The 21,182-nt window shown below is 36.9% G+C and overlaps 1 protein-coding gene across 1 annotated transcript in view; it reads right to left on the reverse strand.

The window, feature by feature from the left end:
* The window catches only part of UNC13C (unc-13 homolog C), a 705,000-nt gene that overhangs the window by 386,941 nt on the left and 296,877 nt on the right, over window positions 1-21,182 (reverse strand). The window contains exon 9 of the mRNA XM_020981173.2: window positions 19,782-19,923. Within this exon, the coding sequence (XP_020836832.1) occupies window positions 19,782-19,923 (142 nt within the window). The remainder of the gene's footprint in view (window positions 1-19,781; window positions 19,924-21,182) is intronic.

The following is a 21,182-nucleotide window of genomic DNA, read 5'->3' on the forward strand; positions in this document are numbered from 1 at the left end:
AGTGTTTTCTCCAAGTGGGTTGTCAATGAAAAATTACTAAACTCACAGTTTCCTAATATTAAAAAATGTGATAGCCTGAGTTTTCATAAGGTAGATCCATTAAAGTTTTGCATTTTTCTGCCTTCAAAAAAAAAAAAGAAATGTTTCTGAGGAATTTCTTAGCAATTCTGCAGACATGATACCATCCTTTCTGTATTCTATTAAATTGTTACACCTGTATATGTTAATGTCTAGGAAAGATTAGGAGAGAGAGAGAGAGAGAGAGAGAGAGAGAGAAAGGCTAATAGAATGCTTAGAAGAGTTGATATAGCAGAATAATTGAAAGAAGTCTAAAATACAGGTGAATGAGGCAAGAGGAGAAAAAGAACAATTATAAAGAAAAAAGACGGAAAGATAGGATCAGATAAATAGTTTGACAATGAGTCAAAACTCTTAAAAACTGAAAGGAGGATTGAGGGCTTATTCTTAACAGAGCATAATATAGGAGAAGTTGGATATTGATATCCCCTTCTTCAGGAGGGCTGAGTCAAGAGAATCAAGAATGAGAGAAAGGGTGTGGGGGAGCGGGGCATGGAAAATTTAGCCAAGTTCTGGGGGAGCTGGCAAGTCTGGGAATGATGAATAGAAATAAAGGTACAGGAAGTCAGCCTGGGCCAGAGAGCAATACAGTACAATTCCACAGTTATTAAAATCTACCTTGGGCAGAGTACTGTGGTAGGAACTGAGCACGTTATGAGGTTTAAATAAGAAATTGTCCCTGCCTTCATGCAAATTACAGTCTGGTAGGGGCCCCCTACACATAGCATCACAAGCAGCAAAGGACTATGATCCTAAGGTTGTGGCCTAGGAAGGATTCCATCTCCAAATCTTTGTAAGATAGCAGTTGTAGGGGAGAAAAATCAACAGAAACTGACATTTTGCCACAATATGCATTAATGGATAACTTATGGAAAAAGTCTGTTTCCAGACTACAAAGGTATCTTGTGGAGTATACTATAAATAGAATTTTGGTGGAAAATGAGAGGGCTACAAAACAGCTTCTAAAAAGGAACACTTGGTTTCTCTCTCTCTCTCTCCCTCTCCATCCTCTCTCCTCTCTCTCCTTCTCCCTCTCCTTTCTCTCCCCCCATTGCCAAATGTAAGATGGGCCCATAGAGAGGAAATAACACCAGTACATGTACGTGAAAATATATTGTCTAACCCACTGGCCTTTTGATTAAATAAATCTGTAGAATTTCAAGTGTTAGCTACTGTTCCTGTTTGAAAAATTGAAGCTTAACAGTATTTCAAGCAGAATTTAAAACTTCTATTGCTATGAATGACTTCTTCAGAGGTAATGGCAGAAATTAAAATACTTAAAATACTCTGCAAAATACTAACGTAAAAAATAGAAGGGAGAAAGAACTAGATCTTCTAAGTCATAACTGAAAGTTGTGTGTGTGTGTGTGTGTGTGTGTGTATGTGTGTGTACGCGCGTGCGCGCATGTGTGTGCTGTGTTGTGTTGGGGGGTAAATCTCCACTGTATTTTTGCTTCCTCTTAGCTTTCTGTGTTTATGTCTCCATAGGGGATGTCTATCATACCATAGCTATTAGCATACTGTGCAACACAGTTCAAGCTCCAGATCTTTGGATCTAGAGACAAACTTTGGCATCAGATACTATACAAACTGAACTTGAACTCAGGTCTTCATAACTATGAGGCCAATTCTCTATTTACCATCTTTCATGAGGTAGGTACTACAAGTATTATCATTCACATTTTAAAGATAAGGAAACAGATTCTCAGAATTTAAGTAACTTGACCAAGATTGCAGAATCAGAAAATGGGAGCGGATTTGAATGCTTATCTCCTCTCCATTTGCCACTATATTATGCTGTCTCTATCAACTTACCAGCTATGACAGGAGCAATATCCTAACCCCATCTCCCATGCAAGTTGTGTTAATCTTTTCCTGAAAGGTATTGAGACATTCCTCAACACTTGGTTGGCCCAGGGTTCTAAAGGCTCAGGCCATTGACACCACTTTCTCATTACCTGAGTACAAAGGAGCCATGTGGAGCTCCAGGCCAGGGGCTCTGATTCTTGGCTGGTGGATCACAATGGGTAATCACAGTAAGGAAGCTTCCTTTAGCTAATTCCATTCAAGTTGTCTTCAATGCCAGTCTTTGTATATCTCTCTCCTGCTATGACTAAACAAATCTCTTTTTGATAACTATGAAATGACCTGTGAATGTTGGACTCTGTCCCAGTATCAAACTCAACCTACTAGGAAATTGGTCTGCTAGACCTGGTCCAGAACACTGTGACCTAGAAAAGTTAATACAAATTCTGAAGAGACCAAGGCATCAACACAATCTAATTCAATATTTAGTAAAGGAGTCTGACTATATTAGCGGCTCTTAAATTACCAGGGGTTCTTGAATATATCAGCTAGGTGGCTCAGGGGATAGAGTGTTGAATCAAATCAGGAAGATGAGTTGAAATCTGGCCTTAGACGCTTAATAGCTATATAACCTTGGGCAAGTCACTTAACCTCTTTCTTCCTCGGTTCCATCATATGTAAAATGGGGATAATAATATCACCTTCCTCCCAGAATTGTCTTGAGTTGTTATTTATAAAGTACTTTGTAAACACTATTAAAGTACTATGTAAATGCTAGCTTTAATTCTTATCTTAACCTGGGATATGCAAATTAAAAAATAATTCTGATAATCAAATTTTGATTTCCTTGGTAACACTACATATTTTATTTTATGCATTTAAAATCATTTTTTCCCAGAGAAGGGGTCGATAGGTTTGACCAATCTGTCAAAAGGGCCCATGACACAATAAACAGCTAAGAACCCTGGACTATATACTCCTCCATCAACTCAAATAGATGATGATCCCTCTTCTATCAGGCAGATTGTACTCTTCCTATGAATTTAAAATATTTAATTTGAAGATTTCCATGTGTAGTGATTTTGGAGAAGGAAATGGCAAATCACTCCAGTATCTCTGCCAAGAAAACTCTAGATGGGATCATGAAGAATCAGACATGACTGAAAAATGACTGAACAAAAAGAATATGTGTAGTAATTGGAGAAAGTTGATTTGGAACATTAATATTTTTACCTTTCACACCGGTCTCCCAATGTTGATGCCATGAAGAAATCACCAAAAGCCACCAATTCTAACCTAATACAACCCACAAGTTAAATTCTTCCTAGTTAGAGGGAGGTCACAAGGATATGTTCAGTGTGCTTTGTCATCCATTCCCACAAAAGCTTCTATTTAAAAAAAAATTAAGCTTATTCATTTTGCCATAACTTGATGATTTTTTTTGTTTAAAGTCACTTTGCTTTCTTATAACATAATTTAGGCTGATTATTAAAATGGAAAATAAAATGAGAAAATTCTAGTACCAAATATGGAGTAACATGGAACTAAGCATTATTCCAGACAGACTCAGTCTACAGATTTATAAGACAACATTATCTAATGAGTAAAGTAGACAGAAAAGAAAGAGGAGATGCTCCCCTGCTCAGGGATTCTATGGATTCTTACAGAGACAGAGGGAGGGATTGTCCCCACAAATCTCTTTTATCTCTTGTTTGGCAAAAAGGGGGCAATAGCTGTTACATGTTGGGAAGATGGACACATCCCATACCACCCCTGGCCAAAGTTAGAAGCACTGTTATTGCACAAGGGATTGGGGCATGGCCCTCAGGTCAAAGAATTTAACCTTGATTCGGAAACATACCACTTTCTTGGATAAGTAGACCACTCCTCTTTATGAAACTGCTCAGGAACTTTTGAATGAACCAGCTTCCCCTAAACTGAACAAAAGATTCCTGACTAATTTCCCAATCAATGATGTTAGAGTCCATCTCTGACTTGTCTATCTAAGCAGTTAACCTCTGCCTATATCATAAGCTGGCCTCCCTGACCTAACTATCCGTGCCTTGGAGTTTTTAATCCAACAATCCAGTACTACCTGTCTCCCTCACCCTAGCTGAGCCTTCTAGACCCATCAAGACTCTTAAGTTTTCTGTACCTTTGGGGAGACATGATTTTCTTTAGCCTTTGGTCTACTATATGACAGATTCCCTGGCCACTCTGTCCATTTCTGGATGTGCTTCTGACTTTATACCTCAAAAGCATTCTCAGCTTTGCCCGGTACCTGGGACCTTCCCACTCTGGAACATCCCTTCTCCCATTGACAAGTTCCTCCATTTGGTGAGGGTCCCGAGCCAATTAACCTTTATCCCCCACCCAGCTGTGCTTGTGACTTTCTAGACTTCAACACCATACCTTCAAATGAGTACTCTCTTACACTCTATGTTATTCCTCCCCTCCTTCAGAATGTAAACTTTCTGATGGCAGGGACTGTCTTGAGCACCTTCCCTAGCCTCCTAGCCTGCAGATTGATCTCTCCTACTTATCTGATTCCCTGGATTATCCTTATGACTGAATCTCCTGGTATAATTTGGTCAGCCTGTGTGATCCATCTAGTTCCCTGACCAGTATTCAATTTCACACAATTCTGCATGAATACTTCCAGTGATGGAGAACTTACTACTTAATGTGGCAATCCATTCCTTCTTTTTTTTTTTAAGGCAGTTCAAATGGTTAGAAAATAGTTTATTATTCTGAGCCAAACTCTACCTTCCTACAACTTTCACCCTTTGGTCCTAATTCTCCTCTTTGGAACCATACAGAACAAGGCTAGGGGCAGCTAGGTGGTGCAGTAGATAGAGCACCAGCCCTGAAGTCAGGAGGACCTGAGTTTGAATCCAGTGTCAGATACTTAGCTGGGTGACCCTAGGCAAGTCACTTAACCCTGAATGGTACAAATAAATAAATAAAAGAACAAGTCTGATTCCTCTTTCACACATCAGATTTCCACATTTTTGAAAACAGTGATTACATACCTTTTAATATTTTTTCTTCTGCAGGGTCATCATCTCTAGTCCTTTCAAATGTTCCTCATAAAACATTGATCAGAGATCTCTTACTGTCTTGTCCTCCTCTGGTTGTATTCTATTTTGTCAATATCTCCCTTAAAATATGGCATCCCTTGTAGACCACAATGGGCCAGTTGTGGTATGACTCATCACAATAGGATGAGATGATCATCTTCCTTATTTTAAAAGGCCTGCTGCATTCTTCTGTTTTTCTCCTTTAAGTATAGGTTTCTTGCATTCTTCCTCTATTATTATATGCTAAGACTGCATTACCTTTTTTTGGCAGACATATCATGCTTGCAGTTCATTAAAACCTCAAAGACTATTTCACAGGTAGTCAAGTCTCTCCGTTCCTGTATTCATGCCAACAACCTTTCAATCTAGGTGCAGGATTTTGTCTTTTACCCAGTTAAAATTCATCTTATTAGATTAGATCTATATTTATACTCTGTTGGAAATTTTGTTCTATCCCAAGTCTGACATCCACTGCATCCACCATTCCTTTCAGTTTTGGCCCAATTTGATCAATATTAAATTTATGCCTTTTTTCTAAATCTGTTTTTTTTTTTTTTAATACTGAACAAAACAGAGCTAGGAAAAGAATGCTGGCCCATCTTCACAGTGTTCTTGAGGTTTAATTTCACATAATAACATTAACCAAAACTAAGAGGAAGAGAGAACAGAAGTAATAATGGTATGGAACAATATGTGTGTGTGTATGTATGTGTGTATGCATGCATGCATGTATGTATGTATGTATGTATGTATGTATGTATGTATGTAAAGAAACTGAGCCTATTTGGCATCATTTATGATATTACATCATCTCACAAATAGACTACTCTACCCCCTCCCCATTGACATCAATCTCCTATTCAACACTCTTTGAAGCCAGTCATTTAACCAGATATGAATCTATCTTACCATATTATCATCCAGCCAGAAATTTTCCACCATCAATTTAAAAGTGGAGAAGGCCTTATTTATCATCTATTCCAAACAATTCTCAAAGTCTGGTGCAAGAAAACAAAAGGATCCCAAAGACCCCTTCATGGGTGTTTTCCATTAATTCTAGCAAATTTTTGGCTTATCCTTCACAATCTGTCATGAATATAGTCATATCCATTTTTCATAAGTATAAAGATCACAATTTTATGATAATAATGCTAAGACATTTAAATTATAATACAATAAGTACCAATAGACATAAACTATGCAAAGAAAAGCTCTTGGGAGCCTCCCCAAGAATTTTAGAGTGGAAAGGGTCCTAAGACCAGAAATCTGCTAATCTATTGATCTAATCTAACCCCTTGATTTTATTTTTTTTTGGTCTTTTATATACATGTTTCCCAAATTAAGCATTTGTGGATGAAATCAGTTATTTTGTGATTTTTAGTGACTTATGTTTTCTAAATTGATTGGTTTGGCTTTATTATTTGAAAATATCAGTTTAACCATTTTAAAATCCTTTTGAAGCAGGGCAAGGGCAGTTGGGTGGCACAGTGGATATTGCACTGGGAAGTCCTGAGTTCAAATTTCACCTCAGACATTTATTAGCTTTGTGACCCTGGGCAGTCACTTGACCTTGTTGGCCTCAGTTTCCTTATCTGTTAAATGAGCTTGAGAAGGAAACCACTCCATTATCTTTGCCAAGAAAACCCCAAATGAGGTCACAAAGAGTCAGATGCAAAAACAGCAAAGAGTATGTGTTACTATTGCACAGACTGTCTCCAGTACTGCTTTTATTGAATGCTGGATTTTTTTTGCTTTTCTCCCCATGAGTAACTGGAGAAAGTGAGTAAGTGAAGCCCAGAGATAAGGCCCTTCCCCAATGTCTCAGAAAAATTGAGTAGCAGAGTGGGGATTTGAACCCAAGTCCTCAGACTCTAAATCAAATACCCCTACCATTGTGAACAAACTGCCTCCCAAAGCTAACTAATCCTTTTATCCAAAAACTATCAATTTTTTTTTATAAAAACCACTGAATTTCCCTGATTGTCACTCTAGTAACTCTGAAAGAAAAGGAAATGAAGTCATTTTTGCATGATTTGTGTTTAGCAAACCCTGCTGGCTTCTAGTCTTTACCATTTTCCCCTATAAGCCCACAATCTGAAAGCTCTAATTAGGTTTTTTATGGGGATGCATCAGTATAATGTATATAAGCCTGGAATTTATGCCATCCACATTTATAATTTTTATTGGCTTTAGCTTATTCTACAACTTTTTCTTTACCATATGCATGATACCTTTCTTACTCATCCATGCCAGTCTTTGGTATTCTTCTTTGGCTAAGCATCTCTGCTTCCTTCCAAATGGAATCCAAATGGATTAGAAAACTCCCTGTGAAATAACATTTATTTTTACATGCCTCTCCTTTTCTTTTTTTCTTTTCTTCATCTGGTTCATTTGAAATTATGTCATCAGAACTTGATTTCTTTCCCTCTTGACCATCTTCCCTTTCTGAGAGTTATGCCAAATGATCATAAGTATCTTTCATCTCAGTTTATTGAAACCTGCTTTTTTTAAAGTATAAGATACATGGCTGATTATGCTTAGTACTCCCCTTCTTGACTATAATGAATTCTAAGATGATAGGATCATTTCCTCTCAGAATTTCAACCTTTCCCTCACATTAACTGGGCCCTGCAGATTAAGAGTTCTCGACTCACTCTATCTTCTGAGAAAAGGTAATAATTTCTCATGAAAAAGTAGTTGGACTCTGCTTTTTCATTTTTTAAATTTCTCTCAAATACAATATTTCATTATAAAACTATAATTAAAGTTATAGGATTCAAAGTGTACTCTTTCAAGCCTAAATTCAGGTAAGTTTTATAGGCTCACAGATTTAGAACTGGAAGGAACAGTAGAAAGCATGTAGTTCAACCTACTCATTTTGCAGATGAGGAAACTGAGGCCCAGAGCAGTAGGCTAACTTGTCCAAAGGCAATAAGACACGTCTTGCCAGAAACCATTTCAAACATTTTTGCTTTAAACATCATAGCATATTTTGAATGAAATACCTTCCTTCCATATTACTCAGCTTTACCTTTCTCTTCCTCAAACTGGGACCTGGCACTTCAGCTCCTCCTGACTCAGGACTTATGTTTCTAACTCACCACATCTCTAGACACCCACAGACCCATCACACTGCATTTTGACTATCTTCCAACAATTGTCAATTCTATCCTGCCCTTTTCCAGTTCAACATTAACCCACTCCATACTAGCATTCCTAGAAAGGACATATCAGTCAATTGACAATAAATATAGTAGGAGAAAGGAACCAGAGCACAAAGCCTTAAGCGGCCAATTATGAATATGTCTACTAGCCCCACTCTCTTTTTTCTTTTTTTTTTGACCCTTAACCTATATTAAGAAATTGTGGATAAAATTGGTCAATTTTTTACTTTAGTGACACGATTTCTGAATTGATTTGGCTAGACCATTTGAAAATATAAGTTTAACCATTTTAAGTCCCTTTTGAGGTGGGGCAAGAGTATGCATTGTCATTGTGTAGACTATTTCCAGAACTGCTTTTAATGAGTGCTGGAAATTTTTGCTCTTTTCCTCATGAGTAACTGGAGAAAATAAAGTGTTTCTGTCACAACAAACATAATGCCAGGTGACAGATGGGCTAATAACTGAAAAAGAGGCAGTGCCTTATTGGAGAAAGATATTTGGGACTTGAGTCAGAAAGGCTGAGTTTTGTTACTTTTTTATCTGTGTGTCTTTAGGCAAGCTGTCTAATTTTTCCAGGCCTCAGTTTCTTCTTTAAAGTAAAGAGTTTCAATTAGATGGCACCCGAAGTTCTATTATTTTTAGGCAGAGAAGACAAAAGGCCCAGGGAAAAAGAACTGTGAATGCCAGGGAAGACTAAATCTATGAAACTTTTTGCCTCTATCTTGCACTGGGGATATGTTATCAAAATACTGAAAGATTCAAAGCAGGGAGGGGTTCCTAATCTGGGGGTCATGGACTTTTAAATAAATACAATAACTCTGATAACTAATTCTTTCTCTAATATTATAAACCGTGCTTAGTATGTGGAGACTTAATACTCACTAAACTGGGAGAGTACACTATATGCATCGTCTCAGGTTTCCAAGGTTAATACAAGCCAAGAGAGGAAGAAAATTCCCTATAGGATAACTAGACCATTCAGAGATTAAATTTAAAAAAAAAAAGAAGTTTTTCTCTGCTTTCTTATGAGATTCCACCAAAAGTTTTTCGATTGGCTGACAATAGGGGCAACTTTCCATACTGTCTGACATCTAATTACCTTTTCTGGTTTTGGTATACGAAAGTGTCAAACTTGAGGCCAAGAAAACTCCTGGCTACAGCCAAACCAGATTAAAATATAGTTGGGATATGTTTAGCAAAATAAAATACAATATAAATAATGTTAATTTGTGGTTTTCTAGTCAATATGATACCCACAGGGATCATTTCTATTTGAGTTTGATACCACTGGTATACAGCACATATATTAGCCATATGTTTAGCAATATTTAAGGCGTGTGGATCCAGCTGGAATTAAGTAGAAAAGCTTACTTTTGTCATTTATCTTAGTTCTGCAAGTATATTTAGTAAAGATTCTCTCCATGCCTCTGAGTTTTTATTTGTCCATGGGGTCCAATTCTAATCAATGACAGCATCAAAGTTTATTGGTAAGTTATAGTACCAGAACAGAATAGCAAACATCACATAAGGGGAGAAGGCAACATCAGGATCTCAAGAAGGAAAAAGTTTCCACTCACAAAAAACAATTGTACTTCTTAAAATATTGCACCAGTGATGAAGAAAGGGTATGTAAAAGTAACCTTTGAGACTTCTTAGAAGAGAATGTTATAAAGACAGTTATAGAAAGGGAGCAAGCAGTGGTTGGGCTTTTCAAGAGAAGAACAAAAACAATTTAATTAGGAAGGGCACATGACTAATATGGAAATATGTTTTGCATGACTGCACACATATAAATCATATGAAATTGTCTTCTCAAGGAACAGGAGGGGAGAAAAGAGGAAGAGAATTTGGAACTTAACATATTTTTTTTTAATTTCAAAATTGTTTTTACTTGGAATTGGGTAAAAAGAAAATATTAAATGAAACAACAAAGAAAACAAAAAATGTTTAGAAGTGCAAAACACATTATGGGCCAGTAGGGTATAAAATTAACTGTTGGCAGTACGTTTTTAAGGGCAGCTAGGTTGCGCAGTGGATAGAGTGCTGGTGCTGGAGTCAGGCAGACTCATCTTCCTGAGTTCAAATCTGGATTCAGACAGTTACTAACTGTGTGACCCTGGGCAAGTCACTTAACCCTGCTTACCTCAGTTTCCTCATCTTTAAATGAACTGGAGAAGGAAATGGCAAACCACTCCAGTATCTTTGCCAAGAAAACCACAAATGAGATGACGAAGAGTAGGACGTGACTGAACAACAACAACCAAAAGTCCATTTTTAACCAATGAGGAGTGCGCATCAATGACCTACAATGTGCCCTGTGCTATACGAGGTGCCTGAACCACCGTAGCAAACAACATGGCTCCCATCTGTCAAGACAGAAGTTCTTGATGGTGGTTGTTGTTGGTGTTGTTGTTGGTGGTGGGTGTGTGTGTATTTGTGTGTGTGTGTGTGTGTGTGTGTGTTGTGTGTGTGATGGACCCCTATGGCCATCTGGTGAAGCCTATGGACACCATCTCAGAATTATGATTTCTTACCAACTTTTGTAATCAAAAGGAAAGAAAAATTTTAGTTAAGAATTAGAGAAAATGAAGAATTTTTTCCAAGTTCAATGATCCCTGGAAATCTACCTATAGATCCTAGGTTAAGAATTTGTCTGCTAAGAGATTCCAATTTAAATGGGATAACAACACAAAATGCAAGAAACAACAAAAGTACAATTAAGGTCTGAGCTTATCGTAAACTAACGGCTCATACAGCCAACCAAAAAACTGTAAGCCCTACAAAAAGTAATTTCTGGTTACAGGGCCAATTATCTGATACTGTCCAACTGTCTCAGTGGATTTTCAGAAGATCATTTTCTTTTAGAATCACTAGTTTGGAAAAAATGGTTCATTGGAGTACTTGGGAGAATTTTCAGAACTATCATTATGCTCTAATTAATATAATTTTGCATAGTCTTAATTTAGGCAGTGACCTAGATGGTGTCTAAATTACCTTGAGGTAATAAATATATTTATGAGGTATAAATGGAAAAGTTATTCAATATAAGAAACATCCTTCACATAGCTGCCAGAGTGATATTCCTAAGATTCAGATCCAAAAGTATCACCTTCCCCTTTAAAAAAAATCTTCAACAGCTTCCAACTGCTTCTAGGATTGTGTGTGTGTGTGTGTGTGTGTGTGTGTGTGTGTGTGTGTGTGTGGTGTAGTGGGTGAAGGTACTTCAAAAATGTAAGCAACTGTACTGATGCAGATAGGTAACTAGTCTATTACAGCCTTAGACAGTTGCTTGGGGTCTGAAATGTTTAGTAATTTTCTTATAGTCAGGCAGGTACCATGCGTCAGAGACATGGATTGAACACAAGTCTTTCTATTGCCAAGCTTGGCCATCTTATCCAATCAATATGCCATGCTATTTCTCTCTTCAGCTGGGAATTTACAATCTACCATAATGACGTCCTCCTACTTTTCAAGTCTTATTTCATATTACCCTCATTAACATGGTCTCTGTTGCAATCAAACTAGCCCACGGCTCTTCTTCATACACAATATTTTATCTTCCACTTCTTTACCTTTGCTTAAGTGGTCCCCATGTCTAATAATGCTATTATTATAATTTGCTGTTTTTCTTTTCACCTTTCTGCATGAGGCCAGGAATAGCATTTTTTCTGAATCATATGACCACACTTTATGCATATCATTGTCCTCTTCCCATAGCAGACACTTAATAAATGTCTCTTAAATGGGCAAATTCATGACTCTTTAGATAGTTTTACTGAATGATGAACACACTCCTGACAATGTGTATGTATACAGCAGTGACCCAAAGGACTAATGAAGGATATCACAATTTTTGTGAGGGTTTCAAATGTGATCTGTTCCGTGAGCTGAATTGTGATTTGGTGCAGGTCTACCTGGTGAGACGTGAGCCTAGAACCTAGATCTCCTGGACTTCCACCGCGACATTCTTGCCACCATACTAGATTGCTTCTCAGATGACCAACTTTCAGTCCCTATTTATTAAACAAGGAAGAAATGACCAATGAAATAACTGATATAACATAAAGTATATTTTGGGTGCATGTGTAACTTGTTAATCTTATTTACTATAATCAAGAGCAATCCTTATGATTATATACTTTGCATGTCATATTCCTTGAATAATTTCAAGCTTTCCAACCTAATCAAGTGTGATTACTATCCTCTACATTCTGGTGTCACTGCTGACATATATGGTACAATCTTGCATGACAGATTACTTGATGATACTAATGGGGTCATTATGAGTTGGCAGAGAATACCAAAAAACAAAACAAAACAAAACCCAAAACATTCTCACTTTCTACACAGTATTTATATATTTTATGACGAAGGAGAAAGGGAAAGGGAACAAACATTTATCAAGCACCTACTATGTTCCAGGCACTGTGCTAAACACTTTAAAATTTTTATTTCTTCAATATCCGCAACAAACTTTGGGAGATAGATGCTGTTATTATCCCCATTTTACTGCTGAGGAAACTAAGGCAGACAGAGATTAAGTGACTTCCCCAAGGTCACACAGACAGTTAAGGGTCTAGAGCTGGACTGAACTCAGATCTTACCGACTTTGTACCCAGAGCTCCATTCACTGTACAAAAAGTTCCATGCTCCTAATCTAGGATTTAGGGACAGAGATTGGACATATGATAGTATTAGTACAGGGAGCTTCTCAGGTGAGGAAAAGCCCTCTACCAATGCAGATCATGATATTTTCTGCAATTTATATTCTTAGAGAATTATCTAGAACCCTGAGAGGTGAAGTGACTTGTCAAGGGTCATACATGTATATGAGAGGCAGGACTTGAAAACACCTTTTCCTAGCTCTAAGTCCACCTCTCTCTGCGCTATATTGCATTTCCTCTCAATCTAGGATTTAACTGATTTTAAATCTTTGATTTCCTCTACATTGCCATTTTAATCTTAGTCGTGAAGGCATTGTGAGATAGACAAAATCATAGTATTTGATACGAACTCTGCAACAAAGTTCAATGTATGCTCAACTCATAGTCTGCTCCATGTTTTTGCACTATAGGTTGGGCCAAGATAAAACCACACAGCATACTTAGGTGGATGGAGAATGTCTTACCTTTCTACATAAGGCTACAGGCCTGAGCATCTACATCGTACTCACAGAATGCCAAAGCTAATATACAGGTATGACTGGCACATGCTTCAAGTGGGATTAACAAGCAGATATCACTGGTGTTTCAGTGAATTTGCAAAAGTGTCTTCATGCCTGACATGTACCTTCCCCTCCTGGCTTGCAGAACCTCAGACTAGCTAGCTCCTCTCTGAAGCCTTCCCTGATTCTTACCCATCTGGCCCCTCTCTAGCTGTTGTGTGCACTCTCTCTCTTCTTCTAAATCACCTTAAATTTACTTTTCTTGTATATGCTCTATGACCATGTAAATATACAATCCAAGCCATCTAACTCCCAAACTATTTCACTTGAACACCAAGATGAGTCTCCCTAGAAAACACAAGAAATAATGCATCCCCTTGCTTCTAAAGAAACAGTTTAGATCCGAAGTACCAGATTTCAGCACTAGCTGAATATGAGCACAGTTATAATTAGTCACGAAATGCTATGCTTTTCAGTTCTGCCCTGGGAGCAAAGATAAAAATGATGCTTACGTTTGGATAGTGCTTGTATTGTTCAAAGCACCTTTGCATGTTATTTATTGTCCCTTCACAGGATTTTATTAGAAAAGGCAAAGAAACATTATTCATATTTACAATTCTTCTCTAAGTTACCATAAAACACAGCCCCTCAAAATCACACAATACTATTTCTGGTCTTATTGAATAAAGCAAATTCAAATTATTTTTCCTTGTTTTCTCTCCCCATCCTCTTTTCTAAGCACGATGAGAAAGGCAAGGCAAACATTGTTTTATAGATAAAGAAACTGAGACCCAGAGATGTTAAGGGATTTGCCTAAGAAAATACAAATAATAGTACTGGATGAGAATGGAAATCAAGGTCTTATAACTCCTACTTCAGGGCCCATCCCACGATGCCACACTACTCTTTATTTGCCAAGGACTGAGGGAGGAAAATAGAGAAGAGACTATACAGTAGCAACATGGATTCTGTATTGTAATTATAGACAGTCCTTGTGGCCCTGGATAGCCAACCAGGGTCACCATTTTACATATGGATCATCCATCAAGCGCCACTGGCCAACTCTCTCATCTTCTGGCTGTGATGACTGAGCTGATTAAAATTTCCCTTCTTACCAAGACTACAAAATTACCATTATCCATTTCAAAGAACAACACAGATGCTGATCTTTTCTCTCTAATAGACAAATGCATAATTCCTTGTATCTTTAGCAGCAAATTAAGAAACATGTCATAAGCATTTGAAACACTTACAAGGGAGTCTCCAGGATGATGGCATATCTGATGAATACTTAATAGATTGTTCATATTCTAATATTGTAACTAACTTTGATTGGAAACGAATTATGCACTGTAAAATTCAGGGCTGGTCTACATGGCTTAATGATTAGAAACAGAGAGAATACAGAGCAAGAGCTAATTTTAGAAGAAGTCATGCCACTTTTCTTTACCATTGCTGAGATACAGATGACATTACATGCCATCGAATATTTTACTTAATCTATGAAAAGGTATTGGTATGTCATCTGCACAAGGTGAAACTTCAACTCAAACTTTAAATGTAAATTTCAAAGACTATTTATATGACCTCTCTATCTGATTAGCTTTATGATCCACTGTGATACGCATACAAATAGAGCTTTTTCAAAGGCAAAGGTGACTTTACCCAAAGTTTTTACAAAGACAAAGGATGGCCAAAGCCTTTTCAAAGGCCACATTTGCCATTTCCTCAAACATTCTTATTTGCTTCTACCCTGGCCCAATTATAACTTAGCATTTCAATAGTACTTCACAGTTACATAGTCACTCTGTATCATGTTATATTTTTGACATGATCAAAATATTATTACTGTGTTTAGTCCACAGTTTGTCATGGATGACGATGGATGACATGTGAGGAGAGCTCAGGTTTATCTTGCCTGTGGCAACCTGGAAGCCCAAGCACAGACCTAATAGCCCAGGACAGGACTTCTAGATTAGTGGTTGTTTTAGGACTGGAATAGGTTGCCAGTAACATGTGCATATTTGAAAAAAGATATTTTAAAATAACTCAATATGAATTAATTTTCCTCTGGTTAAAGAAGAAACTCCTTAGAATGAGAGAGATAAATTTACAATAACTCATGTCATTTTATAAGTAAAATGGACATCTGCATTCAATAGATCAGTTCTGAAACTAATTAAAACTTCTGTGATCAGGGCAAAGACCTAGAATTCACAAAAAGATCTGACAAAAGTTAACTGAGTTAAGAGATAATAATGGCATCGATTGGAAATATACCAGCCAGAGAAAGATGGGAATATGCAAAGGATGTATGACTTATTTAGAGGTGAAATCCTGACATATAAACTCACTGTGTTAACTTCAGATTGGCTCTGACTTAATAATAAGTCCTAAGCAGTTAAATGCACAGGTTGCTAAATGTTTTGTCCAGGGTTGTAAGAGTTACAGGTATGATCTTGAACTCAGGTTTTCTTGGCTTTAAGTTTATCACTCTCTTCATGGACTCTCTTCAATCACTTCATGTTGCTAGAGGAATCAGTGAAGTAATTCTCCCTCAAACTTTTCTTACAACTCAGAGTCATTGGTCATAATAAAAAACAAAATGAAAATATAAATTACAAAAATAAGTGTATGATTTTAATAACTCTCTGGATGATTTCCATAAAGAAAATCAACTGATACGTTAGCATTTTATACCACAGACTTTTTTTTCTTGCATATCTGTTTTATCTACAGGATTCTATATGGTTGACAGGGTGCCACTGATTCAAATTGGAATTCCTGCTGCTTCATTGAACTATATAAAGAATGCCACTGAAATGTGCAGGAAATGGGTACATTGTTAATGTCAATATAATTTTGAATGCTTTATTAAAAATGAACCTAAACACAGTGGCATCCATCTCAACCAAGATATACAAATGCAAATTATTCATATTTTCAATATTTATTCCAGTGAAATCCATCTGAAGGATGAGGATGGGATTAAGTGTTGAAGCCAAGATTTTGGACTAAATTAAAAACTCTTCCATTTTCTAACTCAGATGCTTTGGCAATCTTATTTAATTTTATTTTCCTATTTAATTCAAAGGAGTGATTTATAACATTCTTTCCAACTCACCAGAGTGGAATTAATTTAGTGAATTCTAGTATTGCCTCACCTGTGCCTTTCCCATACCTAGTCTAGTGTAGATCTGTAAAAAGCAATTCTGTAGCCTAGGGGAAGCATAAGGAATGAGAAGGAGTGTGGCAGGAGAAGGAGGGACAGAAAGCATCCTCCCAGATATCAGGCACTAGGAAAAATGACCCTTGTTGTTCTGCCAAATTATAGCTCTGGTTTTGCCTAATCCCATGTAGTAAAACTGAGTTCAGTCTTAATTGTGGGAGTTTGGATAAAGAAGATCAGGTATGGGCTTTTTTCATCCATATTAGATTTTCACCGTTCTTCTACACCATTCCTTATCAGAGGGTAGGCCCAACCTCAACAGGACAAATGTTCATTATACATCTACACATGCAAGGGGAGCCCCATTCAGACTATGCTACTTCAACATAGGTGCATACTTTCAAAATGAAGCTTCCAGGTGTTGGAAGATGAAGGGCCATTTTTCCTGGGTATTTAGTACTTTATCATCACGTGCAATACAGGCAAAGTTCTGTGAGTCACAAAGAATTGTCAATAGAGCCACTAGAGTCAACAATATTTACTTGACAGAAAAAAAAAGGTAGCAGGAGACAATACACACCCTTCAACTACTCATGGAAGCAACAAAACAAACAAACAAAAGGTTTTTGGAAATGTATAGCAAAAAGATAAGATCAAAAAAACAACTGAGAATCATGAAAGAAAAATATGTGTAGCATCCATGAATGCTAAAGGACAGTTGCAATGACTATAATGGTAGTCATGGGAAGCTTCATGAAAGAGACAAGAGTAATCTCTGGGGGTAAGTGTACAGGAAAGAGAAAGTGAGATATATGCAGGAGATAGTAAACAGGTCATCTAGGCACATGTGAAGGCTACAGACCATGTCTAATGAGTCTAGAAAAGGGAGAAACAGTTTTCTGTTAGAAAAGGCAGAGTCTGAAATCTATGATGAACATTTTTATTTTTGCTTTCCTAATATGTTACTGACAGTCATTTTATACTCTTTTGAGCAAAGGAGCAAGGTAAAGGGCACTTGAGAAAAATTATTCCAGCTGCTGGCTATAGGAACATTACAAGATGAGTCATATTTAAGAAAGAATTCCCTAACAAAAAGCTGCTACAAATTTCATAGGTTACAGAGAAACTAAACAATCTCTTCTCGTAAATGGTTAAAAACATTCTAGACACCTCCTCAGTCTATGCTGGTGCAAGTGTGGTTCAGCCTGAAGTAATGAACTAGCTGACATCCTGAGGTACCTTTCATTTTCTTTAGGCACAAATTCTTCTGTATCCATCATTTTTATGCAAATGTTTTACAGTGGTATACTTCCAATGTGGGAGTGGGAAAGGGAGAGGGAGAAGGGAGAAGAAGAAGGAGAGGGTAAAGGAGAGGAAGGAGGAGAAGGAGAGGGGAAGAAAGAAGGGGGGGAGAGGGGCAGGGGAGGGGGGGAGGGAGGGAGGGAGGGGAAGGGGAAGAGGAAGATCCTCTGATGATTCTAAGCTGAATCACTAGCTCTGACTTTGACCAGATAAACCAGATTTATCCAATTTCCTCACCTTTATGTACTTCTCTGTCAGTGGAGTGCTAGATTGTTTCCCATAAACACATTATGCTGCTCTTTTTTTTTTAAACTGTGTTTTTAATTCTGTGGTTTTTAAGAATGGATATTAGTCCAAGGAAAAGTGAAAAGATTATAGCTTTTAAAAAGCCATTTCAGTTGTTAGAGATATTGCAGGAAATGTTGGGGGACAGAAGCCAAATGTTTCAAGGAACATTCAAGACCACAATGAAATGGATCAGTCACATCAAAACACAAAGGAAGTGAGAAACCAACACCAAAAACTGACAAAATATTGCAAAAAATTAAGCAGCTTATTATTAAGCTTAATAAATTAAGCTTATAAATTAAGCTTAATAAAGCAAACAAAGTCATTCAGAGGATCCTAGCAGCTGGGTCATATGCTTCTTGAAGTTTGAAAAACAATGAGAATCAGGGGGAAAAAAGCAAACTAATAATAATTTCTATGAGGAAGAAAAAAAATGGTTGTCATGGGGTAGTTGTTAAGGACTGGAGTACTAAAAAACCGATGAAAATCACTTTTTAAATTCAAGACCATACCACAAACCACTGTCAAAAGAAGTCTTTAAGATCTGCACCTTTTTATCAGATTGTTAAACATTCACCCCTAAAATGTTTGGAGGACTTTTTTTTAACTTCCTGTAGTTGTAGAAGTCTTGATGCTACCAAGGGGATGATGAACTCTGATTAATGATAATGAACTCTAATTTAAGTATTGATGTAGCTCCTATCTCTGGATCACAATGGGTTCTGGTAATTTTATGGAAGGAAGGAGGGGAGGTAAAGTGTTCTAAAGTAATAACAATGAGAGTGAAAACAGAGAGGGAGGAAAAGGGTTAAACCTTGTTCAAGGTGCTGCCACTGGGGACAAGTGCAGTTCTCGTTCTCTCCCTCTCTCTCTCTCTCTCTCTCTCTCTCTCTCTCTCTCTCTCTCTCTCTCTCTCTCTCTCTCTCTGTGTGTCTCCCTCCCTCCCTCTTCCTCTATAATCAGTTCCCTCTTTCAATTACCAGATTTTCTGTGCTTTCCTCTCTGCCCAAGTATAAAAACTTGACATGTTTTCTTAGCCAGGAATATGAGTAAAAATTAGAAAATTGAGAATAATCGGTGAGAATCAAAGACTCAATAGCACCAGCACCATGTTCTAACTCTCAGATGACTGCTAGATTCTACAGCATAGCACTGCAACATGCCACAAAAAGGTAAGGAATCTTAGCTAAGGGCTGAAGAAAAACACTTTCCAATGCCCTAGGAGCACTGATAGGCTATACAGATATAGGCTAGATATAGAAATATGGACAGTTCAGAAATATGCAAAACAACCAATGTGATATGTGGTTTCATGAAGAATTAAATGATATTTGTCAAAATCTTGTAAACTCAATGCCATATGTAAAGCATGTAATTGTAGCAAAAGAAGGAAATATCAGATATTAAAATTTTTTAAGGTTCATTGTATATATCAATTTATTTAATTATTTTACTTTGGTCCAATTGATTTACATACCTTGCAGGGTCATCCAAATTTTGGGCCACATAATTTCCTTAGCTTCCTTATAAAATGTTTCCATTATCATATCACACTGTTTAAAGAAATTCTTTGCTTATCATGACTAACAATTTTATGTCAGGAGAACAACAAAATATATTCCTATTACTAATTTTACTAAGTACTTTCTGAAAGAAAAATGAATTTTTTTCTTGTGTATTTGCTTTATTTGTGCGCTCCAAAATCATTTTGCTATATACTGCATACTCACAAATAAAACTTTTCATCCCAGACTGGATTTAAGTTTCCAAAAATAGTTTTGGTTCTTCTCTTGTTCTTTCCAACTTGAACTGTAACATATGGATCACTTGATCCTGTTTTGTCCTTAGCCTGTAAGCCTTGGGCAGAAACCACTGAAATAAAACCAAAAGAAAGGGCTTTTACTGTTAAGAAATTCATAAGATTATGACAACATCTTGTATCCCAATCATTGGTAGAAGAGAAGAGTATAGGCACATGAAGTTTTGTAAAAATGGGTATTTAACTAGATTTAGTTACCCCATTATATTTCTTTATTTTATTTCTAAGTAATGTTGCTTACCCTAGAACACTGCATTGCTTCATCTATCTAAAGGATGTTCCACTGGTTCTTCAAACGCTGCAAGTTCCCTAAACTCATTTCTCTTTCTGGCTTTACTATTTTTGTCCCACTATTCACTTAGTCTCTTATGTTGGAAACAACATTGTTCTTGACTTTTCCCTATCCCTCACCTCTCACATCCAGGTGGTTTACCAAATACTCCTTTGTGTGTCTTACTGTCTGTTCCTCTTTTTCCACTATTACCACTACAATCCAAGCCCTTATTACCTACTGAATGTGCTGAATAAACTCCCAATTACTCTTCTGTTCTACTCTTTCTTTCCATTCCAATTTTTCCTTTACAATCCTCTCAAACTGATTTTATTTAAGTACAGATCTAATCATATCACTCAACTTAAAATTATTCACTGATACCCAATCTCATAACCCAAATTCAAACTCCTTTGCCAGTCCTACACAACTCAATGTGGTCACTTGTAACCATATTTATCTCCTATTTCCCTGCATGTATTCTATGTCAGAGTTATGTGAGGTTATTTATTGTCTCCTAAACACAACTTGTACTTTTCTTCCTCCAGAATTTGCACATGCTATTCTCTATGCCCATGGCCATGGCCAAATACTGCAAAGAACACTGGATTTGAGACAGAATTAGATTGAAATTCTGTTTCTCTGATATTTAATATTTCTATGACCTAATGCCAGTCACTTTACTTCCCAAGGCCAATTTTTTCCCCTACAGAATGAAGGGACTGGATTAGATCATCTCTAAGGTCTCATTCAGATCTAAATTCAATAGCTTCTATGTTCTCTCTCCTCCTCTTCAACTATTAATTCCTATATTTAAAAGTTTAATTCAAATTACATTTCTTCCATGAAAATTTCCCTGATTCCACATTGTCCTCCTCTCAATCTATGTCAGTAATGACCTTTTACTGCCTGGATCTTACAAAGCATTTAGTTTTCATCTGTCTCACAAACTTTTCAGATACTATCTTGCATTCAAAGTTATCTATGCAGGTGTCAAATTCTTTTAATTAATAATAAGCTATAAAATTTAATATTCATATC

This window comes from Phascolarctos cinereus, unplaced genomic scaffold (genome assembly GCF_003287225.1).
Source record: "Phascolarctos cinereus isolate Bilbo 61053 unplaced genomic scaffold, phaCin_HiC Scaffold_3;HRSCAF=262, whole genome shotgun sequence".
In the NCBI taxonomy this organism is placed as follows: domain Eukaryota; kingdom Metazoa; phylum Chordata; class Mammalia; order Diprotodontia; family Phascolarctidae; genus Phascolarctos; species Phascolarctos cinereus.